This window comes from Strongylocentrotus purpuratus, unplaced genomic scaffold, assembly GCF_000002235.5.
Source record: "Strongylocentrotus purpuratus isolate Spur 01 unplaced genomic scaffold, Spur_5.0 spur5_scaffold_14, whole genome shotgun sequence".
Lineage (NCBI taxonomy): Eukaryota > Metazoa > Echinodermata > Echinoidea > Camarodonta > Strongylocentrotidae > Strongylocentrotus > Strongylocentrotus purpuratus.
In genome coordinates, this window is record NW_022145599.1 from 34,598,288 (window position 1) to 34,623,283 (window position 24,996).

The window sequence follows — 24,996 nt, forward strand, 5'->3', positions numbered from 1 at the left end:
TTTCATTTCAGTCATGTGAAATAAGTTTAGATGATACAATGTGATTAGATGTAGTAACAAGTATTATTCAATTTGTTTCATGAATAATTTCACTTCTGTTCACCTTGTGAATTTCAGTATGCATGAACATAATTAAAATGTATTTAATTATATAATAATATGCTTATATATTTTTTAAACTAAACAACTAATATTCATCCTGAAATCATGTTGTTCTCATGCAACACAATTGTTTTAAACACATGAGATTTACATGATAGTTATTCAATTAAAACAAATGACAATTTTACGTACACTCTCAAATCTATCATACAACAAGTTTTCAGTCTAGAGATCTGTTTTTCTATTTACCTGTATAATGAGAGAAAAGTCAAAAGGCAAAATTTGTGATAGAAATATCCATCATTATTGCATATACACAGCAGCATATTTCATATGAAAGCTGGTATATTAAATCCTGAGCCTTTTCATTAGGTAGGTGACATCAAAAGTCAATTCCAAGACTAAAGTGATATACATGTACATCTCATATAATAACAATAATAATAATAATAACAGTGGAATCTTATATAGTGCTTTTATTTCCATGTTACAAAACCACATGCACTATTCTAATAAGAGGAGGAAGCCCCAGGGTATAAGTCCACCTGCACAAGTACAACCCAATCAGTTAAACCAAGAGAAGAGACATGATTTATAATAGAAGCCATTTTATAAATGCCCCACACCTCCCGCTCAATCCACTTATATTGTTCCTCGTTTGTTCTATATAATATTGTTTCCTTCATCACACGTGAAAGCATTAGATGACGATGATTAATGATAGTTTATAATATTGTGAGACACACATATCAATGATCATTGATGATGTAACTTATTATGCTTTTTTTGCTTCATTTCGGGCAGTATAAAATCATCTCGCGGGCCGCGTTGAACAGACTGAACGTGTACGTTAAACAAACACACAATATAACAATTTATTCACTTTAAGTAAATATTCACGCAAAAAATTCTCTTAAAAATCATATCAATATCATATTCGAAGAAAACATATAGACAGGTACCCCATCACACAAAACAATTAAACAGCATAAAGATATGTTGAGAGAATGCATGGTTAATGATATTATACACAATGCACTTAATTTATATCTCTTAAAATGGCGCTTTATAGATGAATCTTGTTTTAGCATAATCATTATCATGATTACTATTACTATTATCTTTATTATTATTATAATCATCATAATCATTATCATGATTATTTTCAATGTTATTTTCATTATTATTATCTTCATTATCACAATTATCATCATTATTATTATCATTGATATCATTGAAATTACTATTATTATCATTATTATTATTATTACTATTATTATTATTATTATTATTATTATTATTATTATTATTATTGTTATCATTAATTACTACTACATGATTATAACAATTACATAATGATACAAATTCCATTATGCATTTGCAGCGCAAATTTAAGGGGTAACAATATATATTTGTAAAGCGCTTTGAGAGGGCCTGCAGTCCTGAAGAGCGCTATAAGAATGAGCTAATATTACTATTATTTGTTTTTGTCAAGTCTGCGAAAGCTGTATAAAAACTACTAAAACAATGTACTTTATCTTACTTTGCAACAAAACTATATACGCTAAGAAAATCATAAGCACTTTTAGCAGACTGAGGTAAATGAAATCTTAAAATATCCGATACATGCGTGCCGGGCTAAGAGCTACAGCTCTCAGGATAACCGATTGAGATATACATACCACTCCATGTTGATCTTTTCTCGGGTCTTAGTGTATTTGCACATTAATTCGAGTACAATTGGAGCTTAGTTTAGACATTTTAACAGAGATGAATGGCTGCAGGGTTGAGAAAAAGTCCTTAACAGAGGCTGCACTTGTAAATTTGCACATTATTTTAGGGTCCACTTCTCCAGCATATATAGACTTCGTTACCAATTTCATATCCCTTCCAAAGCGTTTCGATTGATAAGCGGGCTCGATGACCCACAAGTAGCTTGCTGGAATAAGCAACACACGGGCCATTCTCAGAATAAAAGAAATGAATGAATGTGTCACCGGTAGGAATGCTCCGGTAGTTTATCATGCACTCAACGCTTTGGATGTGTTGTTCCAATATTTGCAGTCCAAAATACTTGGCTTCTTTTCGTAGCTGCTGAAGCTCACTCGATGTGATGTCATTGAGGATTCCTCCACGTACTAGGTAGTCAGCAACATGATGGAACAGACTATTCTTCCTACTGATGACGTAGTTGCCTTGTGTGTCTTTTGGAACTGGCTTCCCTCCATCCAACATGTCGATGAAAAAGGATTCTTTTTCTCTCATCAACGCCTCTCTGGTCATCATATACGTGCTCCTGGTGTCACCCGTACCAACCGCAATTCCCACCGACATACCTGCAGCTTCTCTTAGCGCCACTTCAAGCGCCTCGAGCGAAAAGAAGTCGGCTTCACGTTCCAGTAAATCGAACTCATTAAATCCCCGTGGTAGCACAAGTTCGCCACACCTCATGAAATTCAGGACATGGCGAAATATCTCGCTATCCCGGTCAATCAGGTAGTTTCCTTGGGCATCTCTATCAGAAGGGATATCACTGTCTAGCATGATGGCAAAGAAACTGTTCGGGTACCGCGTCAAGGTGTCCCGAGTTGTCAGGTAGATCTTGCCGCCAACATTCAAACCAATTTGATTGTCAGATTGCCGTGCAGAATCCATCTTTCTTTTTAGTGGTAGCATTTTGTACTGGTACTTCCTTGTTTAATGTTGATCTTTTCGCTGCGACAGCACGATAGATTCTACTCCATTATATACAATACCCTCCAATATGTCATCTGCATTTGTCCAGGACACGAAAGGGACACGAACACCAAGCTTATACCAATAACCGTTTCGGTAAGAGAATCGTACCCGGTGTTTTATTTCCCGCGCGTAATCTACATCACGTGATGATGATGTACTTCGTGTTAATAATTATTTTTTCCGCAGCGACGGCCCGATAAACTCTACTACCCTGTGAATGCTTCCGCTCTGCACTTCGTACGTGCCCTGAGCATATAATTCATGCGCGGTCGCAATACCGGGGAATCCCCATCGACTAGACATTAAGTCATGCAACAACATACCAAATCATCCCGCTCTGGCTGATCATATGAACATTGTGTGATATCGAGCACCATAAAACCATGGACCTACGTATTTCAACAAAGATTGAGCAGTGACGAATCGGTGGGATGGGGAGGGGGGGGGGGGGGTATACAATATGTCTATGACTATATATATACCAGGGCTGTCAACCTTGGGGAACTGCTTCGAGGGAGACTGTATGAATTTTTTGGGGGGCTCAACAGGGAAGGGGGGGGGGGGGGGAGTGTTGAGTAAGAAACAATAATCGAAAGTGCTCACTACGGTAAGTTGAGTGTGACTGCAAGGACAACTCTCCACTTTCCTTCAGGATCGACTACAAGTCGCTACAGGTTCTCCCCAGTTATTAAGTTCGAAAAATATATAGGCCTAAATGTACATATTGAATTCCAGTTGTTCGGTGTTTAACCGAATGTAATAGTTGTCATACACTACAGTACATCACACTGAAATTATTTATTTTCCAGTATGAAATTCCCATTTAATGATTTCATATTAAAAAATATCACTTTCATATTTTTTTCCTCTGATTTCATTCATATCTTGTTTATCCTCCCTTCCTTCCAAGCAACTTGCTGCAAGGTTTAGATTGCCCTGTAAAGTTATCATAGAAAGAAACAGAAGATCAAAATGACTGATCACCAATAGGAGTACTCTGAAATCATTGCAGAAGAAAATAACATGGCATAATCTTACTTTGATATCATGTTCTTTCTTTATTATCAAATGGATTGTCCACCATAATTGATTGAAATTGATATTCGATAACGTTAAATTATCAATAAGTAAATATACTTATTTATTCATATTAAACATATATACTCAACATTATTAATTCATCTTCTACAATCTCCATATATATTCAACAGTATTTCCACCAAAACAAATTCCATTCAATTTTTGTTAAGAGCACTTCCACGCAAATGTATAGATAAAACTACAAGGTCCAACCAACGATTTTCATGTTGTCCAAGGAGTGCTTTAGCCCACAGATCAATTAGATATGTAGGTCCTGACATTTGGAACGCTTTGCCACAGGAAATACGAACTTGCAATAATCTTTTGTTATTTAAAAAAAAACTAAAGGAATTATTTCTCTCCAAATATGCTTGTTAACTTCTGAGGTACATTATGTTAGTGCTATTTTTTGTCAAGAAGAGGTACATTAAGGGGCATGATTTTGTATTTTGTTTTATTTTGTAATTACAGAATGTCTTATTTTAAGCCATGTTTTATTTAAACCTAATAATTACCAGCTATTATCTTAGGGGCGTTGCGCTTCAAACATTTATGTTTATGCATTGTTCCTACTATGTATTATTATTATATATTGTAACTGACTTTTATTATCTGTAAACAGTTATTTTACATGGTGAAAAAATAAAACAAACAAACAAACAAAATGAAAATCATCTTATCACAAAGTACTAATGAAATGCTAAATACAGAGAGATATATTAAATGCACATTTTCCCATGAAGAATGCTGAATTTGCTTCGTTGCAATATTTATGTTCATTTACAACATACAATATGTAAGCAGCTGCGTAATAATGGAAAGAAACATGGAAGATATTTCAGATTCAGGAATCTTTTTTTTTTTAATGCTATTTTTGCTTTATTAATGCTAAATTTGTTTCATGATCAATTTCTCTTCTGTTTTCTTTGTAAATTTCAGTATGCATGAATATATTTACAATGTATTTTATTATAATATACTTACTGTATTCTTTAAAATAAAAAAAATATTCTTCCTGAAATTATGTTGATATTATACAACACTTACAATTGTCTTAAAGATAAGAAATTTACATGATACGCACCGTGTAGTTATTTAAAGAGAACAAATGACATTTTACGTACATTCTCAAATCTATCATACCACAAGTTTTCACTCTGTCTGTTCTTATACATGTACTTACATGCATAATGACAAAAAAGTGAAAAGGCAAAATTTGTAAAATTTGTTCATTAAACGATCTATCCACTCTTGTTGAAGCTGTTTATGCAACTATCGTACAAAGTCATCTGAGGCTTTGTACGATAGATGCATACCGTATAGCCACAACTCAAGGGCGGATAGATTGTATATCGTATAACTCATGCACATCCATCATTTGTATAATAAACCATTGTAATAATAAACCTAGCAACTATTCTACAACATATCTCTTTCGTTACACATAAAACCCTGCGCACTGGAAACAGTTATACATGTACCAACATCAACCCTGCAACCCAATTCACATGCCTGCATCTCAACAGTATGCATGTACATATAGAGTACCGAAGCTGTGACGTCATAAAAATCTATTTTGAGAATTTCTCAATTTTTTCTTCATTTTCCGAAAGAACATCAAAAATAATGTCCAAATGTCGAAAACCAATTGAATATGTTAAATATTGGCTGAGATGTGACCATCTGAATAAAGATACTCCCCATAGGAACTCAGTGTTATATGCTCTGGCTCCTAACCATTAGGAGCCAGAGCATATAACACTGAGTTCCCATAGGACATATATTCATTCGGATGGTCATAACTCAGCCAATATTTAACATATTCAATTGGTTTTCTACATTTGGACATTATTTTTGGTGTTCTTTCGGAATATGAAGAAAAAATTGAGAAATTCTAAAAATAGATTTTTGATGACGTCACACTTCACCACTCTATACAAAGACACTAATCATATACACCAGCAATGCAGCATAATAATCACATACCTCAGAATATTGGAATTTGATAACTTTGCACAATTTGGTAAATTGCTTTATAAAATGAAAAGAGAGAACCTCTTCATAGTACATTCTGGATATACAGGTGTACAGACATAATTGTGGTACACAAATTCAAGATTTGGTTCGCTGTGCCACTAATAAAACAAGAAGAGGTTTAATTGCTACATGTACATGTAAATGATCAACTTGGGGGTAGGTGGGGGGGGGGGGGGGGGGAGGGGGCAGCCCTTTCTATGGCCACTACAGAAAAGGCCTTACAATTGTCTTACAACATAAAGTATAACAGTTAAAAATTTGGCACAATTTGGCACCTACTTTGTTAAAAGGATTGAAATGAGAAATGGTCAAGTTAAAAAAATTCAGCTGCTGCTATTACTTAGCCTGATACAGTCAAACCTGCTTTAATGACCACCTGTCTACAAAGGCCACCTGTCTACAAAGGCCACATTTGTTATTTCCCTTGAAAATGTTTTCTTATTGAAACATGTACTAAAGGAACCTGTTTACAAAGACCACCTGTCTACAAAGGCCACTTTTTGATTTTCCCTTGGGCAGTCGTCATAGACAGGTTTGACAGTACGACCAGACCATTTGAACATACACGGTATTTACACTGTACATGGTATTTATTTCAGATTGCTGCTACAAACTGTCTTTACTTTACAATTTATTTTCACTCCCAGTCACTCCAAATGTATCTGATGTGTATCTATATTTACTTCACACAGCTAGGGAATGTTCTTACCGTTTATATTCAATTTTACAGATAAGACACATGTATTGCAGTCATATTGGCTTGACGAAATCTTCATAATGCTTAGGATAATACCATTATCATCATCCCTATTATCATCGTAAGTGTCATCGTCTCCATCATCATCATTCATCATCATCATCATCATCATCATCATCATCATCATCATCATCATCATCATCACCACCACCACCATCATCATCATCATCATCATCATCATCATCATCATCATCATCATCAATCATCATCATCATCATCATCATCCTCCTATTCCTCATCATCATCATAATTTATATGTAGGTTCTCTCAATACTCTTCTTCATCTTACTCCACATGAAGCTAACTCCTGATTTTATACCATGCATGCATCTTTCCATCTTCACCGATGCAATCCATCCATCTTTTCTCCCTCTCAATGTTTATGCTGGCAAATGCACATGAAAGGGTTTCAAGATAATGCCAAAGTTATCGATATAAAAGTATAAAATTCGGAAACCTCATGGTACAGTAGGCGTTACAAGGAGATGATCAGATCGGTCATTTGCTGGATATCCTCTTTGTTCTTCTGGATATAACACTGCGTATCAAAGAGCATCTTTGAGAGCACATGATCCCTCGTCTCATCCATGGAGATCTCCTGGCTCAACGGAGGGCTGAAGCGGAAGAACGGCGTGCCGATCGAGAAACACCAAGCCCTCGCTCGGTCAACGGCACGCATTCTTGATTCAGTGACCTGGACAGGAATAGTTTGATAAATGAAAAAATATGAGAAGTGGTATCATTATTATTATTATTATTATTTATTCGGCATAAACAAAGAAAATCATTGAATACAAAACAAAAGTACATTTGGAAAAGAGTCACATGGATGCTGGGAAGAGAAAGAGATTAACTAAATAACTGCGTTGTCTACAGAGAGAAACATTGCGGTTCTGTAAGTGTGAATAATAAACAGATTTTCATAGCTCAAATTGAAGATTTTATAAACCTAAAAAAACATGGCATTTGCTTACAGCTCTCATCATATTTCTCAAGAAAATCCAAAATGATCTTGCTTTTTAAATTTTCACTTAGATTATTCAACATTTTGAACTTTCTATTCCTTTACATTGACACAAGGAATTAAAAGCGTATTTATAAGGTATAATAATTTATAAGGTATAATATTTTTTGTATAAAGGTCTTTAAAAAATCTATAATTTCATCATGTTTGTTTGGAGCCAGATGGCCATTACCTCTGTAAAACAATCGATGTAAACTAATTCCCTTTTGGCTCAAAACAGACAATCCTTTCTTTCTCATTGAAAAAAAAAAATCAAGTCTTTGGATAATATATAATTTTATCTATATAAGGCTTCCCAGTGGTACAATAAATCGGTGTATTCAATATCTTTAGTGCAGTACCCAGATGACTGACCAACATTGTTTTCGTATCGATATCGATATCATATGAAAATAAAGCCATATTTACTGGGGTAAGTCAAATCATGTTATTTCGCTAGTCAGACTAATATAGATAATAATAATAATATTGTATGGCTTTGTTTTCGTATGATACAAGAATATATTGCTCTCGCTATAACAATATTAGACTTGTCTTTGAACCGTCCAATATTGTCATAGCTCAAGCAATATATATCTTGTAGCACACTCAAAGCCATCCAATATTATATAAATATTCATTTATTGAATTCAGTGTTTTCTGTGACCACTGTCATTGGAAATTCATTCCAAGTGACTACATTTTTGTTGTTGTATAGACTGACCTGCTCAACCATGATGTCTATCAAATTGGCACCTGCTGCAAGTGACTTGGCAGCACTGAGCAGATCAACAGCGCTGTTAGGTCTCATGATCTCTACGTGGGCTATGGGCTTGAGGGCTGTAAGCCCAGTCCCGAGGGACACAACAGCACCTATCTTACGCACTGGTTCACCCTGGTGGTTTGGGAGGGGGATGGTGGGAGAGGGAGGGAGGGAGAGGGATGGAGGGAGGGAGAGAGAGGTAGGGAGGAAGGGAGGGAGGGAGAGAGAGGTAGGGAGGAGAGAGAGGGAGGGAGGGAGGGAGCGGTTGAGGATTGGTGGTGTGAACAAAGAATAATATTAGAGAGGAAAACTATAAACAAATTGAAGGACAGGGAAATCATTTTTTCTAGAATTCAAGGCACAACACCATGGAGCTTGGGTATCAAAGACAAAATAAGTAATCAAAGTGTTTCTCCATTCTGTCTATGAATAACTGATACTGATGAAAGAAGCTATTTGAGTATAATTTATATCTTTATTCATTTTAGTTTTGGAGGAAAGAACACAAGTATAAAGAATTACTGGAATGTCAAATAAGGGAAAAAGTTAAAAGGTTGCATTCATAAATGACAACAGTCGGATAAAATAGCTATTTGGAATCAACACCGTCTTCAATTTTGTTGCATGAAATCATGAAATTGTCTTCATCAATGATTTCTCAGCATGGTACATTAGGGAGGTCAATGTACATTTATACTAACACTTTTTGGCATCATTTCACTATTATTTTGACCAGGGGCAAGGTATTTTTCATTGATTACTTTGGAATGCCATTTCATATGAATGATGGCAATGCAAACGTACCTGTAATTTCTTATACATGTAATACTCCTGGATCTCCGTCAGTGCGTCTAAGGTCGGATTGTTCGCTATGAGACCCCCGTCCAGGAATCGCCCCATCGGTCTGAAGTACGTGGGTGCAGCTCCACTTGAACGGGCAGCCCTCCACATGAGTTGCTCTATCAGGAAACAAATGAAAAATGAAGCATTTACAGAGTGAGGGTAAGATCCCAGAGAGCTGTATGGATTATTAGAATAGGGAAGGAAGAGAATAGGTACAGTAGATAATATGGAAAAAGCAGAAAATGGAAAGGGAAAGTATGATAAAATGATTGCTAATAGAGGCAGGGTGAGAGAGACACAGAGAGAGAGATACACATAAACAGACAAAGATAACACGCTTAATGCTTAGTATTAAACAAAAATAGAATAGCTTTCAACTGAGAATTTATGAAGATGGAGAGACAGAGAGAGGGAGAGAGAGAGGGAGAGAGAGAGTCAAATAAAAACATAAAGGAAGACAGACAGATATATCGTCGCTGTTTTCACGAAGTGACGGTAGTGAAAAAAAAATTGCATTCACTTTGAGTGACGATTTTTCTCACTACCGCCACTTCGTGAAAACAAGGACGATATGTTTGTGTGTCATTTTGAACAAGGGGATCACTTGAAATAATTTTCATATGAATATCATTATTTAAAAAAACACATGAACCTATCTAAAGTAGAGAAATTTGCGTGCCCGATGCAGTTTAACACCTGAAACGCTGAAACACCCAGAAACCTTAGCAGTTGAAATTGATACTGAGCAAACAACAATCAACGTATCTTCTGTAAATGATCTCAAGTTCTCTCTCCTCTCGCTAACCTGATGGTTTTAGAACTGGCAGGAAAGGTTCCTGATTGGCCGCTATCCAAGCTGATGACGTCTCGGGGGCGTTGTAGTTACGGAACAGATGGAGAGCAGGAGGACTTCTGTCTCCTAACGTCCCAGAAACAAGGATTCTACAAATTGGGAAAATAAGTCAACGGTAAAAAGCATTTAACTGGTGTAAAAGAGCAAAAATGGATTGTTCTGGGTTTAGAGGAATTGTATTGTGTGATTTTTTTGCATATTTACTTGTCATGTACTACAGGTAGTCACCTCAATCAGAGAATGATGACTGGGATTATAATATCTGTATAACGTTTATAGATGGTATTTCTCATTAAGTGCTACATAAATCCACACTATCATCATTATCAAATCCTAATCAAATACATTAATAAACGTATGTGCACAAATAACCTCATTCATCCCATATCATACCTTGGGTATGTGTATTTATCCATGGTGGTTTCAGCTCCAAAGGTATCCTTAAGGAAAGATTCTAGCTTGTCTGAGTTGTAGGGTCTTGAGCCTGTGAAGACCTCATCCTTGAGGGCCATGTACAGCTTCCTGCATTCCTCTACAGAGAACCCTACAAGGAAAGAACCCAGATACTTATTATAAAGGCCATCTTGATAGACAGACTACCTAGATGAATCTCTGAGTTGTAAGGTCTTGAGCCTGTGAAGACCTCATCCTTGAGAGCCATGTACAGCTTCCTACATTCCTCTACAGAGAACCCTACAAGGAAAGAACCCAGATACTTATTATATGGGCCATCTTGACAGACAGATCACCTAGATGAATCTCTGAGTTGTAGGGTCTTGAGCCTGTGAAGACCTCATCCTTGAGGGCCATGTACAGCTTCCTGCATTCCTCTACAGAGAACCCTACAAGGAAAGAACCCAGATACTTATTATAAAGGCCATCTTGACAGACAGACCACCTAGATGAATCTCTGAGTTGTAGGGTCTTGAGCCTGTGAAGACCTCATCCTTGAGGGCCATGTACAGCTTCCTGCATTCCTCTACAGAGAACCCTACAAGGAAAGAACCCAGATACTTATCATAAGGGCCATCTTGATAGACAGACCACCTAGATGAATCTCTGAGTTGTAGGGTCTTGAGCCTGTGAAGACCTCATCCTTGCAAGCCATGTACAACTTCCTGCATTCCTCTACAGAGAACCCTACAAGGAAAGAACCCAGATACTTATTATAAGGGCCATCTTGATAGACAGACCACCTACAGTGTACATGAATCTCTGAGTTGTAGGGTCTTGAGCCTGTGAAGACCTCATCCTTGAGAGCCATGTACAGCTTCCTGCATTCCTCTACAGAGGACCCTACAAGGAAAGAACCCAGATACTTATCATAAGGGCCATCTTGACAGACAGATCACCTAGATGAATCTCTGAGTTGTAGGGTCTGGAGCCAGTGAAGACCTCATCCTTGAGAGCCATGTACAGCTTCCTGCATTCCTCTACAGAGAACCCTACAAGGAAAGAACCCAGATACTTATCATAAGGGCCATCTTGACAGACAGATCACCTAGATGAATCTCTGAGTTGTAGGGTCTGGAGCCAGTGAAGACCTCATCCTTGAGAGCCATGTACAGCTTCCTGCATTCCTCCACAGAGAACCCTGCAAGGAAAGGAGGCATTTGGAAACTCGATACAAAAACCACCTTTATAGAAAGATCTGTGTACATAACTAGATTGTAGCAGTTATGAGTCAGAAAAAACCTTGTCCATGTACAGCTTATGGCATTCCTCTACCGATAACCCTATAAGGGAAGAAAAGATACCCAGTCACAATGGCCCCCTAGGTAGAAAGATCAAGGGAGTGATTACTGCCTATTGTTTTGTGCAAAAATGCATGTGTGGCAAACTAGTGACCATGCAGAGGGTCGAGGAAAGCAACATAAATGTTCTACAGTAATCCAAATTCCCCAAAAGATTTACCTTGTGATAGAGCCAAGGCCAAGATGCCTCCTGTGCTGGTCCCTACTATCCAATCAAACATCTCCACAATCTTCTTCCCTGAAGCCTTCTCTATGGCAGCCAGCATCTGAGTCAAGATCAAGCCCTTGATACCTCCACCATCCAAACACAGGACAGTGTCCTGAGACCGTCGCTGCGAAGGATCGGAGGCACCGTCAGTCGTGTCCATGTGGTCGTCTGTCTCGTCCTTTCCTTGTCTGCCAGTTGGGGCTGATATGCACAGGTCTCCGATGCACTGCGTCAGGTATTTGTTGTAAACTGAAAGAAGATAACAAACAAATATTTATATTGAGATGGTGTGATGGCTCAGTGGTAGAGCAGTGGTCTCGTAACCTGAAGGTCCTAGGTTCAAAACCCTGTCAATGTGCTCATACTCTTTGGTAAGGCATTAATCGGAGAGTTACTTAAAGCCGTTGATCCCCTTGGTTGTTTACTTACAAGCAAATGCATGCTTTCTTAGCAGTCAGGTAAAACAGTCAAACAGTTACATAGAATCAGAGTCGCTACGTTATCACCAATAAAAAAGCTTCAAAAGAAACTGGCTTTGATAAATATTGTACACGGTTGCCCATAAAGCTAGAAAAATTCGTTTATTACCTCTTTTTGTGAAGCGATTGTGACAATCCTGATAGATTAAGTTTATATCTTCTCAGAACTTTATTGATCAATCTATATGACTGTCTAGATTGATCAATAAAGTTTGGAGAAGATGAAACTTTATCTATCCAGACTAATTCATATTATCACAATCTAGTAAATTAACTCTGATTTGTACTGCAGTATATGGCTTATTTGAACCAGCAATTCTGAACAATCTCATGAAACTTGCTGTAATCATATTCAACTATGATTACATGTACATATACCTCAATCAATACTTCATGGTATTCTTAAAATACATATATATACCTCTTAGTTTCTGCTTCATAAAATGTACCAACCATAAAGAAAGGGCGAGTATCAGGATCACAATATACAGATCAGTAATTGGACCAAGGAACTACAACCATTTCGAATAGGAATTGAATCCATCTGAACCAGGACTGTATCCATTGGACTAAGGACTAATACCATTTGGATTAGGAACTTAATATAAACAAACCTTGTGCTCCTGCATCGACCTGATCCATGCCAATCTTAGGGGCCATGCCGTTGTTCGTGCCCCCATGTTTGCACCCTCCCTGACATCCCTTGGTCCCAGGGGGGCAACGCTCTGCCCCTACAGCATGCAGGGCGTAGATCAGCTCACAATTCATACCTGGTAATGACAATAATAAGATTATTAAGGAATTGATCAATATCTAATATACAGGGACAATAATTGAATTACTGATATGAAGCAAAAAGGGGAAAAGAAAGATGAGAGGAAGAAGAAGAAGTAGAAGCAGAAAATAAAGAACATGTAAATATGTAGAAGTAGAAGTACCGTACTAGTAGTAGCAGTATTATAATTAGTAGTAGGAGAGAAGATGAAGATGAATAAGAAGGTGAATAAGAAGAAGAAGAAGAAACAGAAAACAAAAATATATAGAAGTACAGCACTAGTAGTAGCAGTTTAATTAGTATTAGTAGTGTGGGAAAGAAGTAGTAGAAGAAGTAGGAGAAGAAGATGATGAAGAAGAAGAGAGATAAAAACGATGAAAAACATCAGCAAATTTTTCAATCTATTATCATCATCTATACATGATATTACAATACTGATAAATAAAAGTAATGAAAAGTCAAATATAACTAAAAGCAAAAACAATGAAAACTATTTGATCGAATGTCAGCTTGTTTCATTGTGTGAAATGTTTTAAGTGGCAATGACACTTGTAGTGAAGTATGACATAATACAAATGTATGAATTTTACAATCCATATTGTATAAATTTGCATTCATGAAATGAGAGACAAGCATTTAATTACTGAAACATCCTGCATGACAAAATACAAATGACAAAAAAAAAGGGGGGGGGGGGAGAGAGACAATAATGATCTACTTATCGCTCAAAAATGCCTGTACACCTGTAGGTCCGAACATGGTGCTCTCATCAAAAATCATCATAGCTTCAACAGAATGATATGGGCATGGGTGATGCATGACAAACTGATGCTTTAGCCCTTCTAACATTTCATCTTGGCACACACGTAAGATTCTATTATCCAAATCTTTTCAATCACATGTATATATCAGTTTACTATTCATATATATTGTGATTTTCGTATGTATACCGTAGGTGAATGTGCATATGGTTTTTAAAAGAAAACCTGCAGAATATCTTTAACCAAAACTGTTACAGCATGTACTATAAGGTGAAGCTGATACATTTGTATGAACACAAACTTTCCTTTTGTGTTCTTTTACAGCAGGAAAATCCTGTTGGAAGAAGCATACCTTAAGCTCTTCTGTGGCAAGAGATCTCAGAACAATTATCATAGCATAAGCTTTAAGAGTCATGTTTAAGGTGTTTCATAATGGTTGTATTTCTTTGTTCATTTGAACAATTTGGCTTTATAGCATAACTTTCATGGAACATTTTCGGTCAGGTTTTTGCTGCCAACATTAAAACTCAACATAATTTAGACAAGGTTTCACATGTCAGTAGCCTATTATACTGCAAGCAATGGCTGTTATAGGGGCCTACAAATGTACAGGTACATAAACTTGGTATATTTGTGTACAGTGAATCTTTTAATGAAAATGATATGATTTATTTGGTCAAGCTAATGTGTAACTAATTACTTATATTTTCAGCATATGGTTAATGCAGGTGAAAATGAAAGCGTTTTAGCTTTTAGTGTTGGAAAAGAAGCTTACACATGTTAAAGTACAAGCTGATCATGTATAAAGCATACAGTATTGTACATGCAGGTGAGAAACATAAATTAGTTTTAGCTTTTAGTGTTAGAAAAGAGCTTCTGGAATTTGTCTGTTTGATTTCAACCTGAATAACGGTCGACGAGCTGGTCTGGGTTCTGAGTCCAGGGGGCAATAACTAGAAACCCTTGCTCCATCCTCTTCTTAACTCCTTATTATAGCAAACAGCACAACAATCAAAGACCAAAGATAAAAGGATGAGAGAAACACAACACAAATAAATAAAAACACAACCATCTTTATCTACTATAGTTAGTGTAGTGCAGGCAAGAACTTTTTCATGCAAACAAAAATTCAATTAAAGGATAAAAATGCAATAACAATTCACGAACATACATTTAAGTTTTAAAGTATTTCTTCATGGAAGAAAAACAAGAAACTCCCATCCCTGTATCCAGATCTAAAGATTTAAAGTCACAACTTGTTTGATCTAAGGCTTGAATCTTATTTGACTATCAGTAAAATATGTTCAAAACAGTTCACAGACTTGGTAACATTGTTCAGATGAGAGAAAATGGTGTTAACCCTTACTGTACTGGGCTATTTTGAGCACCTTGTGACTGGGTGGGAGGGGGGGGGGCCTGGGAGGCCCCCTCCCTATGATCTCGGCCGTCGAAAGTCTGATGAACGCGAAAATTTGCATGTTTGTAGATATTTACGTAAGGAACAAGATGGTATAATTAGTTTTTTCCTAATATGCAAATTTTTGTCGTTATAGCCTAATTAATTATGCAAAATGCTAATTTGATGCATTTTACAGAAAACTCTTCATATTTGTCTGTAGACTTGTGAAGAATGTTGAAAATGAATTGAATAAATGTTTCCTTCATCTCAAATTCATGAGGTTACATTATTTATATGATATTTGAAAATGCATAGGTTAATTTGCATAAATTATGAATACGCATTCATGAATATCAAATCTAGAAATTATACAGGAAACTAGAATTACAAAAATTGTCAGACTCCACTTTTTGAATGTTAATTGAAACCCATTATTCATAAGAAACTTCTTTTCTAACACAAAATAGTTATTTTGATGTAATGAATAATGATAATTAATGCAAATTTGATGCGATTTTCAAATATTTATTTTCTTATGTATTTTATTGTTTTTCATTTCTTGTTATATCTATTGTTTTATTTCTAATGTATTCTTTTGTTCTGGAATACATCAATTTACTTTGAGAAACATATAAAAGCAATTTGATATCAATTCATAGTATTCACATTTCTGCTTGTACATGAATACATGTATATGCAATAATAGCATATTGTTGAAGACATGCGCATACTAATTGTTATGTAACACCTTACAGGTATATCCGATTTCGACGAAAATGGTATCAAAATGTGCGTAAGACTTGAGGGAAAAAAGTCATGAAACGACAATTCAAAATTCCAAGCGGTCGCGGCGCAATCTCCAAAAATGTCAGGGGGGGCCTCCCAGGCCCCCCCCCCCCCAGTACAGTACGGGTTAAGGTGTAGTGACTTCAATGCTAGATGTACAATTAAAGATAATCTAAAAGTTTGAGTGGAAACAGACGATTATTATTTATTAATGATGGAAATTGGGGGGAAATTAAATTAAAATTGTAAGGGATGTTAGGCGCTATTTGAAAAGTGTTTTAGGGGCTAAATTTTCTAGTGCTTATAAAACATCCACAGGGACATCCAAATATTTCAAAATTGTAAAGAATCACTATACACCCAATTTTCACAATTTCCCAAAACTTTGTATTACCTTTAAGTGACATTTCATACATAAAGTAGGCAGTTTTTTTCATCAACCTTCAACAATCTTACCGGTTCACTTATATCAACAAAAATAACAACATACACACAAAAAAGGGGTTTCAACTAATATTCAGCACTCCATCCACAATACTTTGTAACATGTGGGAGAACAAATGACCATTTACCGTGAACATGCCTGATATTATAATAATAATAATAATAATGGTGGCTTCTTTAATATACAGCGCACATGTCCATCACGTCGTGACACTCCTGGCCTAGCGTCTCTGGTGCTCTTACCCATCATCCCTCCAATGGTGCTGAGGATGTCAGTGGCTGCTAGATGTCTAGGTGATTCCCCTTTGTTGTTGACCTTGTTGGCCTCTGCTCCGAACCCAATCAGGAGGTGAACCGTCTGTAAATCTTTGGTCTGAAAAGATATGGGTAATTCCATAAATTAGGGACCCACTTTGTGACATTTGGTGTCCTACTGACATACTTAAGGAACCCACACGTATTTGTGGCTCTAAGTAAAGAATTACGGTACATAGTGGAGTTAGATTTCCAAGCATAATATTGCATCCTCTTACCTAGAATCACTTAACAATCTCACTCCACTATTTAAGTCTTTACTCAGATATGTGTTTTGGTATGATACAATCTGAGGTAATGTCACTGATTTGTACAAGTTTTCTAATTTCTTTTTAAAACCATATGACAAATCGCTGGGTAAAAATTTGGATTATGTACAGGAATAAATATATATTAATATTAAAAGTTTTGATAATTAAATTGAAGCTTATCAAGATGTCCACTTTCACACATCGAATGACAATGGGATAGCATAATTTTGTGTGACCATAAAATGTTGGCATTCTCATGAAGAAACTAATATCCTCAGAAAATGAAAAATAAGAATAGGATTCTTCTCACCTTGACTGCATGATGAAGTGGTGTATTCCCGTCCCTGTCTGCTATATTAGGGTCCGCTCCCGACGTCATGAGGGTAAGGGCGCAGAGTGGTCGACCCCGCTGGATCATGATGCTGAGGGCAGTATCACCGCTCTTGCTCATGGCATCGATGTCGTACTCCCGCTCGAGGACCAGCTTGATGAATTCGGCGCTCTTGGCCCAGTGGAGAGGGGTTCCTCCGTGCTTGATGCACTTCACCTTACCCTGGCTTCCATGGTTTTCAAGAATGGTCAACGCAGCGCTGTAGGCAATTAAAATTCAAAACAGAAATTAGGATGTGTTCGATCTCCTGGTTGGCCAGTATTTCAGTTGTAAAACCAAATGAAGGTAATGAGTTTGGTAATGAAACTACAGTTCAAGACACACTGGCTCAAGTCCATCTTGTTTTGTTGATCAAGCAATTAATTGTTTCATTTAGACATACAAAGTGAAAACAGTCTGACACAACTTGAACAAAAATAACAAAACCGATAATACAAACACCCAAATGAACAATCAGGACTACATGTTCTGTTATTCAAGACAACCAACTTGCTTTCTTCATCTTTCTTTGCTCATTACTCACAAATGTATTCATTACAGTCCTTTTGATGATATTCAGAGGATTAGATGATGTTTGAAGGTTTGCATGGTGGTTTGAACAATCGTTTTGGACAGGTTGACTATCCGAGTCAACCTGTCCGAAACGTCGAGTCTACTCTCCTGCTCCTGCTCTGCAACTCTACTCGCCGACTCAAGCCAGCTTCTCTCATCTACTCAACTCTCCAACTCAATCCAGTCTTCTACTCAAACCTCTCTTCCTGTCTACAACTTTCTGGTTTACAGTCCTTTTCAGGACTATACTCACTTCCGAAAGATACTCTTCCTTCCAACCTCCACTTTCTCGCCTTTCCATTTCACTTCTATTTCTATCCACTTTCCTTAGTCCTTCTAGGACTTTACACATGTTGTACCGTAAACCTCTTCCGCGATTATTCAGAGGATTATTTGTAATACAAGAGAATTCAATTTCTTACGGTTTAAGAACACACTCCTAAATGTTTTCATTGTTCTACACGTTATACAGGAGCTTAACAGTTTCACATGGGCAATGATGATCTCTATTGGTCATAATACTCTACTACTAATAATATTTTGTATTTTTATAGCGCACACATCCATCATGCAAGGTTACTGCTAGGCTACCACTTTTGGTACTCACATCTTAAAAAAATTCCTTTGTACCGGTACCCATTTAACACGTGGGCGGAGCATGGCAAATGTGAATTAATGTCTGAATTAGTGCCATGGTGGGACTCAAACCGCAAATCATGCAGTCCACTGTCCAAAGACATATTCCCTAGACCGCAACATTCCTCTAGGAAGAGATTTGATGAGTGGCTATAAAGTAGATACTACTAAGACATTCAACTGCCACTACATTACGCTATCGTCACTAACTTACTTAACATTGCACTTTTTGAGAGCGTAGTGGATGGGGTAGCCGATGTTATCATTCATATCTACTGTGGCTCCTGCTTTGACCAGCTTGATGGCTGCATCAAAGTTACCTTCCTGGCAGGCTACCAAGAGAGCTGACTGAGAGGCCTTGTTGGTTCGGTCCATCAGCTCCTTGTCTTTGGATAATACCTGATGAAAGAGAATTATTATCGTCAGTCAATCAAAATGCCTTCGAAGAAAAAAAATAAAAGATTCAAGGATGAAACTAGATGTACAAGGGGTCATTGCACTATTAGCCAAGGTCAATGACATAATAAACCGTATAAACCCTATGAACGCTCTTTGAATACATGACAAGCAGTGAATGTGATGTCCACAAAAATATTTAAAAACAATTTCATGCAGCTGGTCTTCTATACTGAAAACTAGAGGCTTAGCTGTGCAGAAAAAAAAATTACATGTATTTCATCAACTCACAGTCATAACTTGACTACCGAATCCTAGAGACCTTGCAGCATAGTGAAAGATGCCATCCCCATTCTCGTCCGTCATTTCTTCCGATGCCCTGCAATCGATGAGTTGGATAACAGCTTGCATGGACTTACATTCTATGGCTAGTAGCAGTGGTGTCTTTCCCTCGGGACACTTCTGGCTGTTTATGTGTCTGTTTTAATTCAAATCAAAGTCAAATCAATACAGAGCACAAGTCATATCTTGGGTTTTTAAGTGACTGATTGAAAGAATTGATTGAGTTTCACATTAGTATTACCCAATAAGTTGGCTCAGCTTGAATGGAGTTATGGAGTTTTCAAATATCGCCGAAGTTTGATGAATATGCCATACATCTTGTGGTACTGTAGGCCTACATTGAAGCTTTAAAGGGATCCGGTAACTTTGTCTCAGATTCTGAACAAAAATCCTGGATCTAGCTCATGCTGCAATGATAATTATAAACCTTTAGGTCAGTCCGGAACCCCATGACTTTTACAAGCTGATAGCCTGTCTGATTATCAAGATATTTATGATTGGAATTACAAATTTTGAAAAACATTTGCCAAACGATTTTCATAACACTATAGTCTATTGGGGAAAACGAGTATGGTAAAACCGGTCACTCAAAGATTTTTGACTTTTTTGAGGCACTTCTTGATCATTTTGAAGCGCAATTTTTTAGGGCTTCAGACACTGATAACAGGTAGGGCCGTGTATCTCAGATTTAACATTGTTAAACGATCCCTTTAATATGTATAGAATTTACAGCAAGAAATTTTTATATTTTTCTTTCAAGCTTTCATATCTGCCTTTAATAGAAAGATAGTATACATGTAGATACATAGACAATTCTAACAACTAATTATTTATTCATATTGCAAAGTTAAACAAACAAACAAAAATAAAAGATTAAGAGTTCCTTCATAATGTTCATAATGGGTCCCCATATACAAGACCTGGGTCATGGGAAAAAGAAATTGACCTGTTTACGGATACAATCACCAAACACAGATTTTAAATCTGAACCTCATCACTAAGATTCAAATAAACGAATCACTACACCACAAAGCCCCTACTGATGGTGATAGAAATTCTTCAATGATTTTTTCACCAAACATCGGGCCAACAATAATGCCTAACTTTATGTTGTACAGACTACAGGTATGAAATTTAGAATGTAAATATTCACTTCTGAATGATAAAGGCCTATAAACCAAAACAACAACGACAACAGACCGGAAAGAATTCTTACTTGATGACTTCCGGGCATCTAAAGGAATCATTTAAACCTGCCAGCACAGCTGTATGAGCATGGGAGAAGATGTCAGCCCTCCTGGTGATGTCGCTAAGCTTCTGTAATACTGTCACATTGTACAGTCCTTCCGGGCCATTGAAGAATGGCTGGATGTGTTGATGGAGAAGGATAAACCTTGCCAGGGCATCGTCTTCATTTGTCAAACGGAACAAACTAAAGTAATACCAAAGCAGACAATGTAATGTTACTTTATGTAGATAGAAATAAGACATAAGATCACATAGAAACGCAAAGTTGTATATAGGTTAGATAGGTGATGAAATAAAACATCAGCCGCCATATTCTGAAAACGATTTATCTTTTAAAAAAAATATTAATTGTCAAAACAAACTGGAACTAACATCTACCATTGGTACTTAAACATGTTTTTTTTCTTAATTAATTGTGAATGCAGACAGATTTGTGCAGACATCAACAATGACTTGTCCTAATTTTGATTGTCTATGACAATTAATATTATTTTATTATTATAAAGGATAACATTGTTTTCAAACTACCACCCCAGATCAATAAGTACAAGTTATAGCTAACATTGAAACAGTTTATTGATATCAGCAAACTCAGACTAATGATGACGTTTTTTTAAAGATTTTTCCAAAAAATATATTTTGACACTATTTTTCAAGCATCTGTTTAAAATAATTACTGAAAGAATCATTCACTATTTGTTTTAAATTATTCATAAACAACTCTCCGAGTACTATTCCATATGAAATATAATCTTTTTCCCCCTGGTATCTCAGTTGTCATCTGCACAACAATTTGACGACAATACTGTTGGTAGGCTAGGAAATGTTGATAAATTTCCCTTTTTTCATGATGGGATTACGGAATACCTTTCCCCAGGAGATCTAGAAAACCACCATCGCAGGGGAGTGTTTCACAAAGACTAAGATCGACTTTACGTTGGACTTAACTATGGCAGGTCGTTCATGCCACTAGTTCATCTAACCGTTCCTGACATTGGTTTCTCAAGGGACGTACAAATCATGGTCGCAAATCTATAGAATTTACATTTTTTGATAGTTCATCATTGAAGGAATAAATATTATCTAAAGATCATAATGGTGAGAGCAACCAGTGGCAAGAATGGCCTGCCATAGTTAAGTCCAACTTAAAGTTGATCTTAGTCTTTGTGAAACTCTCCCCTGGCATATATCAAACCTGAAAGCATCGGTTCCTTCTCCAGGGGCCTGGACGACACACTCAAACACCTTGCTCTTCTTATCATTGTAGACCTTCATATAATCAGCATGGGCAATGACGACCATAGAGGCGTACTTCTGGGACTTCTCCTTGCGCACGGTCCACATGTAGGAGTCAGTCATAGGGATGCTGCTCATCACCGTGTTGAACACCAGCCCCATTGAGGAGTTTGGGGCGAAAGGATTCTTGAAAGCCATGGTGATGATGTGCTCTCACAGTCTCACTCTACATTAGGAGAAGGAATAAGAAATAGGAATAGTTGACAATTAAGTGACAGTTTTATTAAATAATTTTCTACAACACCAAATAACATTCACCATTATGAATATTTGTCCTTTATAATATTGTCCAACAGAAGTCTTAGAAGATATATGAAATATATGGAATTTCAAAGGAAATTCCATCTCTGGTTAATTTTGTGTTTTTCTCTCCATCGTTGGTATGAGATTTTTGAAATCTACTGAACTTTTGAGATAGCGAACTACGGTCACGCATGAACTATGGTCCTACCACCGAATTACAAGTGACAGTCTTACAAGTACAACTCTACAGAGGCGTAGACTTGGAGTCGGACTGGGTCTATCTACTTTTGTTTTCAATTTTGATGAAAAAATAACAAAAACAAGACAATGCCTCCGGCTCCTGTCCTGACCTCAGCAGCTCAGAGGCAAAAATTTGGTAGGGAAAACATACATTCAACATTGTTGTCAATAATTTTTGATAACAAATAATAGGGCGTAATTGTTTATCTTTTCCTTTTTCAAGTTTTTGTAACAGTAAATGTAGATCTAGACTAGTCTAAGGTAGATCTAAACCATTATTATTACTTACTTTACTTTACTTTAATACACGATGTTGTAGGTCTAAGCCTGTTCATCGATCCAGGATTCTTCCAGGGAACTGCGATTTGTGGAGAAGGGAGGTTGTGTAAAACATGAAACAACAGACAACACCTAGACCGGCTCATACAGAAGGCTTGCGTTCTTTGACCAGTGACTATCCAGTCTATTCTTGAATGAGTTGACTGACCCAGCTGCCACAACATTTTCTGGGAGACTGTTCCACAGTTCCACGACTCTATTGCTAAAAAAGTATTTTCTGATATCTAGTCTTGAATATTTCTTTTCTAGTTTTCTAGAGTGACCTCGAGTTCTATCCTCTGTACTCAACTTAAAGGGAATCTCTTGCACATTGTACAAGCCATTCAAGTACTTGTACACATCGATCATGTCCCCCCTTCTACGCCTGTGAACAAGAGTTGGTAATTGGAGTTTGGTCAAGCACTCCTGGTAAGATAAATTTCTAAGGCCAGGAATAATCTTTGTTGCACGTCTTTGTACGCTTTCCAATATCCTCTGTTCTCCTAGTCTGTATGGGGACCATGCGGCCTGTCCGTATTCTAATATGGGCCTAACGAGGCCTTTAAACAAAAACGGCATAGTGTCAGTATTTAGGTACATAAATGTCCTACGGATAACTCCAAGTACTCGATTTGCTTTGAGAACTGTTTGGGAGACGTGATCTTTAAATGATAGTTGTGAATCTACAAGGACACCTAGGTCCTTTTCTACTTTGGTAACAGATAGTGTTACAGAGTCTGTCCCCTTTTTCATACAATAGCCTGTAGAGGCATCTGCTGGTAACTTCCCAAGCCTTAAAACAGTACACTTATCAGGATGAAAGCGAAGCTGCTATTTCTCAGCCCATTGTTCCATCCGTGACAGATCCTCTTGAAGCTGCTTTCTTAAATTTGCAGTATCAGCACGGACATACAACTTTGTATCATCTGCAAACATTGAAATATTTGAGTTCACAATTTTTGGAAGGTCATTGACAAATAGCAAAAATAAACACGGACCCAACACACTGCCCTGTGGCACTCCACTCAGTACTTTGCCCCACTTAGACTGCTTGCCTCTGACCACTACTCTTTGCTGCCGTCCACTCAGAAAAGACTCTAACCATGCAAGTACATTCCCACGGACTCCATATGACTCTAATTTGAGAAGCAGCCGGTGGTGAGGCACCGTATCGAACGCCTTCATAAAGTCTAAATATATCGCATCTACTGTGCCTCCATCATCCAAAATCTGTGTCCACTGGTCCAACACCTCTAAAAGATTGGTAATGCAAGACCGACCAACTACAAACCCATGCTGGTGAACTGAAATCAAATCATTCGTCATAAGATGGTCAAGCAATTGCTTACGCACAAGATTCTCCATCATTTTACAAATAATGCTTGTTAGACTAACTGGCCTATAATTTTTACTATCACCTTTGTTACCTTTCTTGAAAATTGGGGTAACATTAGCAGATTTCCAGTCCTGGGGTAGCTGTTTACTTTCAAGACTCTTTTGGAAAAGAATAGAAATATTATTATTAGAGTCTATCTTCTGGCCATTGTCTCTCAATTCTTAATTGAGAGAGTCTCCCACTCTGAGCTGAGGTCAGGAGCCGATCAGGAGCTCTTATTACATAGTCTTATCTTACATTGAACTTAAACAGTTAAACTTGTGAAAAGTGTCTACTCTGCATTATAGGCCCTACTGTTAGTCACACTCACTCACAGTAACTCCAGGGAGCTCCTAGAGTCCTACGCCGACGCCTTCGGCGGCGGAGCTCCTGGAGTTACACTCACATTCACAAGTCAATGTGAGACAACACAAAATGTCAAACAGTTTGGCCAAAATGATTTCATTCAGTGAATTTAGACCTAAATTGAATGTATTTATTACTTTCACTCACAATGACTCGATCACATCTACGTTGTTACTTGACACTGCTCGGCAAACAGTCAAAACATAAATTACTTTCACTTCACTCTTCAGGCAGTCACTGTGGG

General features: G+C 37.1%; 2 protein-coding genes across 2 annotated transcripts; both read right to left on the reverse strand.

Annotated features, from left to right (window-relative positions):
• Positions 1-1,456: 1,456 nt before the first annotated feature.
• LOC105442189 (SH3KBP1-binding protein 1-like) lies at positions 1,457-2,895 on the reverse strand. The gene has a single exon (XM_030985057.1). It carries the CDS (start codon positions 2,776-2,778, stop codon positions 1,939-1,941), a length of 840 nt encoding a protein of 279 aa, XP_030840917.1. The 5' UTR covers positions 2,779-2,895; the 3' UTR covers positions 1,457-1,938.
• A 3,980-nt stretch (positions 2,896-6,875) lies between these two features.
• Positions 6,876-24,996, reverse strand: LOC115918608 (85/88 kDa calcium-independent phospholipase A2-like). Its single transcript, XM_030984822.1, has 15 exons — positions 24,900-24,996; positions 22,110-22,376; positions 20,883-21,098; positions 19,616-19,802; positions 19,143-19,327; positions 17,660-17,939; positions 17,027-17,156; positions 15,057-15,140; positions 13,233-13,388; positions 12,092-12,388; positions 10,571-10,721; positions 10,130-10,266; positions 9,286-9,440; positions 8,443-8,613; positions 6,876-7,409 (listed from the first exon to the last, which is right to left on the reverse strand). The coding sequence occupies exons 2-15, from the start codon at positions 22,346-22,348 to the stop codon at positions 7,191-7,193; spliced, it is 2,607 nt and encodes an 868-aa protein (XP_030840682.1). The 5' UTR covers positions 22,349-22,376; positions 24,900-24,996; the 3' UTR covers positions 6,876-7,190.